At 31.6% G+C, this 12893-nt stretch overlaps 1 protein-coding gene across 4 annotated transcripts in view; it reads left to right on the top strand.

Annotated features, from left to right (window-relative positions):
* LOC132758329 (insulin gene enhancer protein ISL-1-like) overlaps positions 1 to 12893 on the top strand; it is a 54590-nt gene that overhangs the window by 19327 nt on the left and 22370 nt on the right. For 2 of the 4 annotated variants that reach the window (XM_060749919.1, XM_060749950.1), the window contains exons 1-3: positions 6542 to 6800; positions 10627 to 10816; positions 12341 to 12705. In XM_060749919.1, the coding sequence (XP_060605902.1) occupies positions 6761 to 6800; positions 10627 to 10816; positions 12341 to 12705 (595 nt within the window). In that variant the 5' untranslated portion in view covers positions 6542 to 6760. Of the gene's footprint in view, positions 1 to 6541; positions 6801 to 10626; positions 10817 to 12340; positions 12706 to 12893 lie in introns of those variants that run through there. The other 2 variants (XM_060749940.1, XM_060749929.1) reach the window with 1 other exon arrangement.

Genomic DNA, 12893 nt, shown 5'->3' with positions numbered 1-12893 from the left:
ATTTTAAGTTTATTCTTTTGGTTGCCATGGCAACCAGAGTTCTGCATGGAATTAAATTCTTTGAACAATTTTTAAAGGTGACCACCAAAGGAACATTCCTGTGAAGTTTGGATGAAATTGGCTTAGTGGTTTATGAGGAGATGTCATTTAAAGTAAAAGTTTACGGACGACGGACGGACGACGGACGGACGACGGACGCCGGACGAAAAGCGATCACAAAAGCTCACCCTGTCACTTTGTGACAGGTGAGCTAAAAAGGTTACCTGCAGGTCTGTGGAGTTTGTAGGCTGTCTGTTTTTGAAGAAGGCGACCTGTTGGCCTTTTTGGCGGCCTATTGGCATGGTTTTGACGGTCTAGCGCTGAAATACTGGCAACCTGGCGATATAAACGCCTGATTAGTATCAGTTTATAATAAAGTAAAAAAAAAGTACAAAAGAACGTTTCTAACTCCTGTATGAAGAGTACATAAACGGAAAAGTACATACAACAGAGAACAATCAGTTTCAACGTACATTTAGATTTTTTTTGTGAAAGCCACCAACTTCACGCCGCTTTACTTTCCTGCGCTAGGCCGTCAACTGTAAAATCTGCATGCTATAATACTATCCGCTCTAAGCCAATGATTCAGGTGATCAAAAAATGTTGAGAAACTGGCAATTTTTATGTTGAAAAGCAAGTTGTCAGGAAAAGAAATAAAGCATGGTATAAAAAAAATTACAACGTTTTGATAAAACCCAAATAAGCAAACTTTCACAATGACATTTCCCGCCGTAGACATAGAAAGTGCTTTTGAGCGAAAAACATCCCTCAATCAATGCTTTTCGTTTAGAATTTTATCATAACATGCCAACTTATGCTGTGCTTAGTGTCCTCGAAGTTGCGTTCAAGCGTTTCTCCCACCGTCTAATCCGAAGGCAAACTTCGGCTTTAAGGTGCAAACAAGCGGATTACTGAGTAAACTTATAATCTCTCAAATCTCATCTACCCTTGTTCTTAAACTCCCCAGTTTATTGCCACTTTCTCAAAACTCGTTTCTATGGAGCGAAAGTTTTAGTTTTATCTACAACGCATCTGCCATTTTTGTCTTAAAATAGCCACTAACTGCCATTTGGGGTTATCTTTTTCTTCAAATGCCCACACTTGAGGACATCGCTTTTGGCTGGTACATAGTGAAGATTACGCGGTGGTGGGGTACATTGTTTTTATATACACTTTCCCTACTATCTCCTCTTATCAAGAATAAATCGACATTTATTTGGACTTAATTTAATTTTGATGAGTTTGAAATCTTGAAGAAGTGACAACGTTGTACTCCAAAGCAGCCCAAGCAGTGAAGACACAAATACCACGTGGTAGTGCTCGTCTCCGGAGACCGTGGAATGTTGCTATAAATAAATGATTGTAGCTGATCTTTGGCAGTGCCCGGACAGATAGAGTCGCCGTCTAGTCGATGAAAACCCTTGTACTGAAGAGCTTGAACCACGGGGCGATCTCGAAAGCGACAGTAACACTGTCTTAGAACGGAATTTAATGAACTGCCTTGTGATAATCACTCTTCTTTCAATTGTAAACATATTACACCGGTTATTGGCGTTTTATTAAGCATTTCGCATATAACTTTATTGAATTAAGATATATTGCGAATCAAACGCTCCCCCTTTAACAAATTTCCTTAAGATTTTAAATCGTCTAATTTTATCTATGGCCTATTGTTATACACGAAAAGACACTTTTCACACAAGTTATGGTTTACTTAAACAATAATTTGTCGAGCAGCTACATTATAAAAACGTTATTTATATAATTATTTTATCAATGCCCGTCCTTTTGTGTAATTAATTACTTTTTAACGGTTATTTTACTTTGAACTGTTCATAGATTTGTTAAAGAAGTTCTGAAATAAATTATTAATCTTTGATTACAAAACTCAAAAAAATAATCGACGCATTAATTTGAGAATAACATAACGTACATACCTTATCTTGTTAACATAACAATTGTTAACAGTTTTTAGACAAGCCTTTATATAATACATTTCAAAATGGTCACGTACTTTTTAAAAACAAAAAGATGTCGTTGTTGCATAATTCTAAGTTGATGGTATATATACATTTATACAATGAGGTGTAATTGAGCGCTGTATAATTGAATATTTATTGTTTTAAAGTCTCTTAAAATGGCTTTCAACTTAACTATCGGGGTTAATGGCGAATTCTGGACACTGTTTCCCTGTCAAAATGTTCTCTTTTTTCTTTCTTTCTTTCTTTTTTCAAAAGTTCATTAAAGCATTTCTATATGCACACTAGCCCAAATTCTGTTTATTGAATTAGAATTTTAATGTAACGCTCCGTAGTAAGTTTCTATAATATAAATTATCTGTGGAGGAGCTTAATAATTGTGTTAATTTTGTATTAAATAAACATTATAAAAAATTATTCATTCGTTCTATCATTTGTTTATTTTTTCATTGGTTCGTACGTTCTTTCATTCATTCACAACCAATCAATCATTCTTTTATTCACATTCATTCATTCATTCATTCACATTCAATCATTCATATTCATTCATATTCATACATTCACATACATACATTCATTCATACATTCACATTCATTCATTCACTCACTCACTCACTCATTCACTTTCTTTCATTCATTCACATTCATTCGTTCATTCATTGTTACATTTATATCTATCTTTTAAAAAGCTGGTATTTAGATACCGGGTGAAATTAAGAAATTTAACGCAAAATTTAAATATAACAAAAAAAATGTGAACTTTCTTTGATTTTTAAGAGTGTCGACAAAAGGTGAAAACAAGCAGGTGCAACGTTCTAATCAACACGGATAGGGTATGTTGTTTAGTTATACCAAACTGTCCTCTTTCCAACTCACCTTTATTATGTCTACAGCAGTCCAATATATTTTATCTCGTAGAAATTACATATTAAACACGCCTGTTAATGCATATATGTATTTCATGTTTTATTAGAGGGAAAATTTAACCAGAAATATGAGTATTAGTCTATGAACGGACCGGACCTATCATTTCCCTACAAGAAGAATAAATTTCCAAGTGTTTCTATTTTGTCCCCGGTCATTTTTAATATTATATATATTATTATAAACGATTATTTATGTGCATATCATATTATCCCTAAAAAGATTGGTTTGATACGTTTGCCTAATTTGTTTTCAATACTGTTTATTTTAGGTTTTAATCCGGCATCCGTTAAAGATCATGAAAGCGTTAAGATTGATAGCTTAAATAAACAAAAATATCAAAAACCGGCTTACGACACTGACTGGGGTAACAATATTTCTTCTTGTCTTGAGTCGAACTTCCCCTTCTTTTGTATTGTATTCAAGATTTGACGTTTTCACCCAAGCCCCGAAAAACAACATAACGTCTAGATATGTCTGTATGTTTCAAAAAAGACAAAATCTTTTGTAAACAAAATACTATCCCATTGAAAATCTGATTGTCGTCGTGATGCTTTTGAAAGTCAACTGGATGGGAAAAAAACGTTAATAATGATGAACTATAAAATATGGTAGGACTGTTAAAGGTCATATCTGACGTACATGTATATCAAGGACTGTTAAAGGTCATATGTGACGTACATGTATATTAAAAAAAACCTAAAAGGGTCAATATGATAATATATTTGAAGACTTTGTTTTTAACAATATGATTAATTTCTTCTGTAAGCTATTGTCGTGTCATCAATACAGATATTTATGTAAAACTTGTTAATAAGAACGACATTGACAAAATTTATAGTCTTAAAGTATTGTTGAAGCCACCGAAAAAAAAGACTTTCTGAGAAAAATAACGTCTCGGGCCAGCCATTAATGCACGTAAGATTAAGCCTGCCAACCTACCTATTACCGACCTCTATGGTCTGTTCAGGCATACCGTTATAAGGTCCGAACTATTTTAAAGTCGGTTGTGGGCGAAAAGAAAAGCTTTTGTATATTAAAGGGACTCCCTCTTCCGTTAGATGAAGGTCTAGACCAATAACTGGCGTGCAAATTTTTATATTATTCGCTCAAATTTTTACAGAATAATAATTCTTATTTTGAAAAATGTCCCGAAATTGAAAAGCGTTGCAACGCTTTTCGCTCAAGTCGGGCTAAGAATAGCACAAAAATACGAATTCTGATTGATTTCAGTATGTATGTCTTAATTATCTTTTGCATATCTTTCTGTTATCTATGTAAAAATTTCAAATTTTGTGCATTTATGCTTTTGGACCTCAGTGGAGTTCCTTTAATACTCTGTGCAAGGATTCTAACGTTCTACGGTTTACACGGTCAACAATTTAATCATCGTTTCCTTGAATATTGAGGCTTCAAATGTACATGACAATATGATCACGGTAGATACATTAGAATTATCTTTATTCTTTGCGTGTCATCAAGTAATCAAACAAAGTGATTTCACTATCACGTAGCTTCAACGCCCGTGTAATCAATAACAACCTATCGTTATAAATTCCCGTTTCAAATACACAATAAATCAGCTTGCCCCGGGGGTCGGGTTGTCACTGATAAAAGTACAAAATATCTAATGTAAGAAAAAAAAATGTTTTGAAAGATAGGCTGTAAATCACCAAGTGAAAACGTACAAATTTCAAGATACTGATCAGTGTGTGAGGCGAAATGTATTTTGATAGAGTTATCACTGAATAGTTTCGCATTGCAATGCGAGTTTTGCGCTCGGGGCAGGGTCGATAACGCACTGGAGATGCGGCTTACCTGAGATGAAGGCATATGAGCATTCAATGCACGAACAAAGACATTTTATCAATTTTTGATCCTGTTTTCATTAATTTTCTGCGGCACATCACACTAATATGCCGTCCCGTTTGATCTTCTTTTGTTTATGACGTTTTTATTTGAACGAAACAAGATATTTCTTCGATTACAGCTGAGATACAAAAAAATACTATTGTAAAATTTTGTATTTATAAGTATTAAAATAAATTTTGATGATATTATCAGAAATATGAATGTTTGATTTATTACTTAAATTAAGACGGTAGCCTTTGATTTATAGTACAAATTGTTTAAGACAACAAATATTTTCGCCTCAGATTAAGTCCCAGTGTTTTGATTGTTTACAAGCGGTAGCTTATCACAGTTTAGTGTCAACTATGATATTTCTTTAAGTCAACTTAATTACTCGGTCTTCTCAATATTGGCTGACGTTTTGAGCCATGACATCTCACACTATATGTACATATTCCAATATTCTTGAATTCGGCAAAACGTATGTTGTTTTCTTATGAAAAGCGGACATAAATAACTCGGATATTTCATTTTTTGTTAAAAACAATATCACAATTTCAAACAAAAAATGACGCAAGGAAAAAAAGTCCAAAAAAAATCTCAAATTAAAAAACAGAGACTTACATACTATATATTATACATGTATGAAAAATATCGCTCTGTGTCTCAAATAAATAAATAATCGATATTTCATTTTATTTATTTTTTCTTATAAATTATTTTTTATTAATTCTAAAATATTATTTTACACAATGCATTACCATCTAAAAATTAAGAAATGTATTAAATAAAGACATCATGTCTTTCCCAATCTGAAGCTAATAGGAACGAAGATTTTTTGTTTCCAATATTTCGTATTAGAATGAAATATTTGAATCAATGTTATAATTTTGTTCAAAACCTCAGTTTCTCGGTCTTAGATGGGCAATTTTTAACGTGAGATAATAATTTTATAAGTTTAAATAATGATGAATAATGTATATGACTGGTAATACCAAATTTTAATTTTGTATGTTTGTATTTTCACTCTTGTTGTATTTAATGTATGCTGTATATTTGTGTAATGACGAGGAACTGTTATGTTCAAGTCATGTTGAATAATAAAATCTGTTCTGTTCCGTTTAAAAGTAGCACTTGTAATTGCTAAATTAATTAAGAAATTAGTATTACAAGAAAATAAACGTATAATAGTTCTAATATTATTATAGTGGTTTGTGATTTTTTTTAATTAAACTGTTATCTGGTCGCAACATTTTGAATATTTCTTCCTATTTGAAATACAGTTTTATACACATCTGACTATCTACGTACAACCATATAAATCTATAACATTATAATGTAAATATATGTTTAAAGGTCCAGCTGTAGGCAAATTTCAAATATATATTTTTTCTTTTTTTTCTGTTCTTGAATCACTATTACGCATGTGTGTCAAATATCTAAATATCTCGCAAAAATGACATAAAAAAAAACAAAAGACTGTCACAATTTTGTGGAATGTTATGTTAACCGTTATATTTCCATATAATACCTAAGGTATGATCACCCGATGACAGAATCATCTCTAAAATCCTCCCAAAGGTTTTAACGTTTCGCTACGCCTCTTTTCCTATAACCTGCCTCCAGCCAGTTTCTCTAATTCTCCAACGACTACTCGCGTGCGACTGTAACTCCGCCCACCTGCGCAAAGCGTGAATAAATTAACGACCGGACGTCCAATTGGATATTCCGTTTGTCTATACAACTAAAGAAAACAGTAATGACAACTCGGGATTTTCTGTACATTACACATTATTCATGTATAAGACTGAATTGAGATTATTACCAGTTGTGTTGTACATTGAATTCGGATATATTTTTCTGTGTGTTTTTTTTTTATTATTCCTATATTGGCTCTGTTTGATTTTAATATTGTTTTTACCTGTCTTTAACTTTCTGCCACGATTGCACCTCCAATTTCCGACGACATGACGGCGGATAACCAACCGCCACCGCCGGCACCGACAAGTAAGATATTTTATATGTAAAACCTTTTTATTAAGATATAAACATATATTGAAAAATTACTACTAAATTCCCGTTACAGTATTCAAATGACACTCTACAATTCGCAATATTTCTTGATACCAAATGTATTTTATAACTGCTGAATGCGTTATATATTATAGAATCATAGTATATATATTTGTTTCAAGGACATGCGACGCTGGTACATGATTTCGGTATAGTTAATATATATGTACTTTAATATACCCATCTATATATGGCAAATATAAATATAAAGCAAACATACAATTAAATGAAATATAGACAAGACTTAATAACGTACTAATGTTTAAACACTTAACGTTTTTATTTCTACATGATGATGTAATAAATCAATACAAAGCACTGATTAATTAAAGCTGGAGTGTATTTTTATTACATGTAATAGAAATTATATTCTTTAATGTATATTAAAAAAGTTAGACTAAATACTATTTTTACATTTGATCGCCCTGATAAAATGAAATCCTGTTTCTTTGTAGTTTAATTTTAATTGTTCACATTTTTATATATAATCTTAATTTATACCGTATATCTATACCATCAGATTCTTTCGTCAAAATCTGAGTTATACATGTATATATATTATGTATTGACCTAGTGACAACGCTTATTCGCTCATATGCATAAAACAAATATACCGTACCCAGATCAGACAGACAAATTTACAAACATCTTCAAAATAAATTTGAACAAATTTTAAAAGTACACATACTCCAGTCGACGAACCCTTTAAAGCGATGCCTGTATGGTTGTTTTCCTGGTTTTACGGCCTAACAGTACATTAAATACCCAGTTGATAAGTACATGTGCTTATCATATTTTTTTTAAAAATGTTGTTTAGGGTTGGGATTTCTTAAAATTTTCTTTTTAGTTGTTTTTAGGTTGTTTTTTTTTAATTTGCTGAATCTATATATTCGGGGAATTCATTTGATATAAATAGTGTTTTTGATATGCGATCCTAAGATCTGCTAGTTTTTTTCGCTCTTTATATATTATATATGTATATAAAATTCGAAATGTTTCGTTTGACAATGTATATTGGTTAAAGAAATAATTTATACGGAAACCGTTTGACAATAAACCAATATATGAATATATAATATATGATATATGTAATATTATGTGTTAATCTAAAACTGGGCATGACGTTTTCTTGTCAATACATATATAAGTTTTTCTTTCTTGCTTTTAATTTTAATGTTAAAACATAATGAGATTATTATATCTTCATTTAAATGTCTTTTTAAAAGCAAGGGTAAAAGCAAAACTATTTTTGATTAACAATATAGATAAAGAGGTAGATCATATATACAATATGATTATCACCACGGGAATGTTATATACATGTATCTTTAAATTCATATTTAATTTCGTACATGAAGTATGCTTGGATGCGGGGTTAGACTTTAACGGGATTCTAACAGCCGACAAACGCCTTTTTTCCATTGCAGGTATATTTCGAGTAAAAAAAAATATGTAGATAATCATCTTAATTAATTCAATATTATTACACCTTTAATCGCGTAACATGTTTGTGAAGGTACATTGTATTCTTATTCTTAACATTTTTTTTTGACTTCATTAATAATTTCGCAAGTATTTAAATTTTTAATCTTTGATAATTTTTTAGTAACATCTCATTGAAAAAAATCTGGCAGTCCATACGTGTTTTTATATGAAAGAATAATGTTTCCATCATTACTTGTAATCCGAATAGATATCCTGTAAAAGAGCGGTGCCGGTTTTTGAGCCGTACAGCTGTGTGAACGGTCAAGTTACAGACTTTATCCCTAGTTTGTTCATCAAACAGAAGTCAACTGCGAGTGACGGTGCGTGAAATCTTCCTGGCGTTACTCGTTAATATTTCATGTAGCAATTAATTAACTCAAATACCGTCTCAATCATACTTGATGTTTGTTTAATATTTACCTGGACTGTTGATTTTATTAAAAAGTCTGTGATTAAGCGTCGCGATGTTGAGAATAGTCTCGGGGTTGAAGTGTCATGGAATTGTTCAGATTTAAATAGCCCAGAGATTAATAATTACACCGATATCTATAGTGTAAACATAATTTCAAATGTATCAAATGCCAATTCGAATTTTAGAATATGTTAAAAATAAATTGGACAGGCAAATGTTGGAACAGTATTGTTTCTATTGTTTCTAATCATTATAAAAGAGTGATTCCAGAAGTATAAAATCACAAGGAATAAATAAATTATTATTTTTTATATGATTATTCGTGTGTGAAGTTGTATAATATGTATTCATGCATACTTTGTATATTGTTTTGTAAACAAATTGCATAAGATTTATACATTTAAGAAACAACAAACAAACAACACAAAACTAGAATGTGATGTGCAAGAATACTAAAACCAAAATTTATTAGCCAGAAAAAAACACCCCACAAATCTGCAATAATTTATTATAGAATCAATTGGATCAATGCTAAAGTGTGAAACTTCACTTATGTCATGTCCTGCTGGAGCTGCGTGTTTTTTGTCAACAAACAATAAGTTCGTTTGCATATTAATTGTTATATTAATTGTTTAATTTTAAGGGCTTTGAAAATAATGATATCAGAAAACAATCAAAAAACAACATTCATTAAACTTATCAGATTACAATTTTAAACACACTACATATGTAAATATGATTAATTCAAAATTCTGAAATAAAAATACACTGCTCTGGATTATAATTACATAAAACCATGTTTACTTAGCGCATATCCATGTCGTTTGCTTCGATTTTTCGTGTCGTCTGCTTCAATTTCATTATAATTGCACATCGTAACGGCTAATATTCAGGATTGATTTTATTTGCAAAAGATATTTCCCACGGAGTTCAAGAGTTTGAATGTTGATTCCATCAAAGTGATCGATATTTAATGGCAATGAACACTTTTCTGTTCGGAAGAACCGCGGTATCTCAGGCCCGCACGTGCTCATGTGCACTGTAGTGATTCAACAAGCGTTTGTATGACGAGAAAATATGATCAACAATAATAGAGCATTCATCCCTTATCTTTTGTCAGCGTGCATTTCTAATAAAAAGACAAAGAAGAGACAAATTTGTCATAATTTTATGTTCATCTAATTTCACAATATTAATAAGAAATATCAAAATAATCAATTAGCCATTATTCAATGAAGCGCCGATGAACTACTGTCTCAAGTATGATGTAGAAATTATTCCAAGTTGTGATTAAATAATATGATACATGTACGATAAATGGAAAGTTGATAATATCCGGGTAATTTTCCGGGCACAAAGTCACGTGGCTTTATCATGTTTTATCATTCTCGTCATCATGTTAATTCAGCTATCATGTCTCATAATCAACATGTAATAATTTCATCGTTATGTTTTGAAATTATCATGTTATCACTGCTATAATTTAGTTCGATCATGTTATATCATGATATCATTGTCATGTTATATCATCATATCATTATCGTCATGTTTCATCATCGTCTTAATTGATTATCAGTACATATCTTTTTACATAATACATTATATAATACTTTGAAATCAAACAACATTTTAGCATCATGGTGGTGCTTCTACATAAACTATGATTATTCAATTTCGTCCAGCATCGGTTACATGTTTTCAATATCATAACAAGTAATCATAAGCAAAATAGAAAAGAAAAAGAAAGAAAAAAAACACAAATAAATAAGTCAATTAATTCTAAACAGTAAAAGGCAATGTCAAGAAGCCCTTCGTTTCGTTTATATTTGTTCTTTAATAGATCTATATTTACATACATTTCAGAACGCCGTCGGGTGTCTATGTGCGTGGGATGTGGGTCTCAAATCCACGACCAGTTTATACTCCGGGTAGCCCCAGATTTAGAGTGGCACGCCTCGTGCCTGAAATGTGCAGACTGCAACCAGTATCTGGACGAGTCATGCACGTGTTTCGTGAGAGATGGAAAAACGTATTGTAAACGAGACTATTCGAGGTGAGTTGTTCTTTTATTTTTTAATTTTTTCTGATAGTACTATCATTATACGAGGAGAAGAAAACAGCAGTGTCTATTCTAGGACGGGGGATGGGGGATTCACTCATATTTTTGAAAATCCCCCTCTCTCTATTTTATCAGAGGCCGGGGAAAACTTTACATAGAGTAAAAAAGGGAAAAATATCAACAAATGTAATGCAATGTAAATTCTCACTTTTCGATAAAAAAAATCCCTTCCCCCCTGTTTTTCGAATCCTCGAATAAACAATGAAACAGACCCGATATTTTTTTCGTAACTTATACAAAACAGTATCTCGTTACATCACACATATCAAGAACAATGAATAGCTAAGTTCTATGTATATTATAATGTACAAATTGAATTTCTATTTATCTATTTGTCCCTCGTTTTATCGATATGTTATTCTATAATCGTTGTAAATCATATTTTTCTATCCACTATTCGATGTTTTATAGTTACAATTTACGGCTCGTCCTCTTTACCTGACAACTGTCGGCTTATTTTAATTAGATTAATAATAAGTCAATTAAATATTGTGATAGGAATCATTACATCAAACGCACCGAAACGCCGATCAAAGAAATTTTGATAGATTTACTGGAAAACTTAAATAAGGTGTTGATTAAACTTTGGAATTGAACACTCTTTTAAGCATCATGTTTGGTCGATATTAACCGGCAGTTTTTTTTCGATTTTAATCGGAAACGTAATTCGGATTTGAAGTCCTATCGGTTTATCTGTGTAGTTTGAAAAACGAGAGGAGAGCGATTAGTAACATCCGACTGATGGCTTAATTTGTGGTCGTTTCGATGATCTTGTTAAATTGAGCTTTTTGTAATTTAAGTAAAAACGGGATAAAGATGTGCCTGATGCGGTAACATATTGTATCATGTTGTTAATCATGACACGCCATCTTGTCAGCTCTCTATCATACACCTCCATAATAACAACAACAACAACAACAACATCAATAACAACATTAACAACAACAGCGACAAACAGTTGCATATATCTGAATTATAATGAGTGCAAACTAATAAAGTAAAATGCGATTTTGTTTAACAAAGATATAAAAAATTGAGGACAAAACTTGATAAAAACAAAAATATATTTTTGAATTTAATATTGTTTAAAATACATCCTTTTACTCGACCAGCCCCTGATACGCATATTGGAACATATTACATTTATCCTTCCAGGATGTTTAAAAAATCAATTTGTTGATTACATATTATAGATAAAAAAAACATGTTCTTATTTAAAAGTTATATTTAGCCGTTATTCTGTATATACACGAGCATGTGATTCGCATGTTTGTGTATACATGCGCCAGTTTGATGACATGATTTAGAATAATCGGGAAAAACAGTATATTACAGAATAAATAAACAACAATAAGAATCAATTTACACTTAAACAGATTATAAATATTACTTTTAAAGGGAACTTTTCTCGTTATAATATATTTGACCTCAACAGATCATTTGTATCTTATTTTTTAGATTATTCGGACAAAAATGTGCAAAGTGTGACCAAAGTTTTCTGAAAAACGATTTTGTGATGCGTGCTAAGGACAATGCGTATCATATAGACTGTTTCCGGTGTGTGGCTTGCAGCCGACAACTTATTCCCGGGGACGAGTTCGCACTCAGAGAGGACGGACTATTTTGTAAGGCGGATCATGACGTTGTTGAACGCGCTTCAATCAAGGACGAAAATAGTGATTGTGAAAGTAGTCCGTCTACTAAAAGTGTCAACAGCATAAATAATAACAACAATAACAACAACAATAATAATAACCTCGATAAAACGAAAAGCAACATTCTTAACAATAACATCATCAAATGTGAAAAAGGAATTTCAAGTGGTAAGTTAGGAGTTATTTTGTTATCATCAGTAACACGTCCAGTACATTTATTTTACAATTGTATACCAAATCTTGTTAATGTAAAAGTGAGGCCCCTTGTTTTTGTAGCATTGCCGCAATTAATATAGTAGGTGTACACATCTCCTTTTGCTTTAGCAAATAGGTGATAAATCAAGCAGGCATGTAGC

The sequence above is a fragment of the Ruditapes philippinarum genome, unplaced genomic scaffold, assembly GCF_026571515.1.
Source record: "Ruditapes philippinarum isolate M1 unplaced genomic scaffold, ASM2657151v2 ctg1787_1_1_1_1, whole genome shotgun sequence".
Taxonomy (NCBI): domain Eukaryota; kingdom Metazoa; phylum Mollusca; class Bivalvia; order Venerida; family Veneridae; genus Ruditapes; species Ruditapes philippinarum.
Note: the sequence above shows the minus strand (reverse complement) of the source record. Positions and strands in the feature narration are given on the sequence as shown.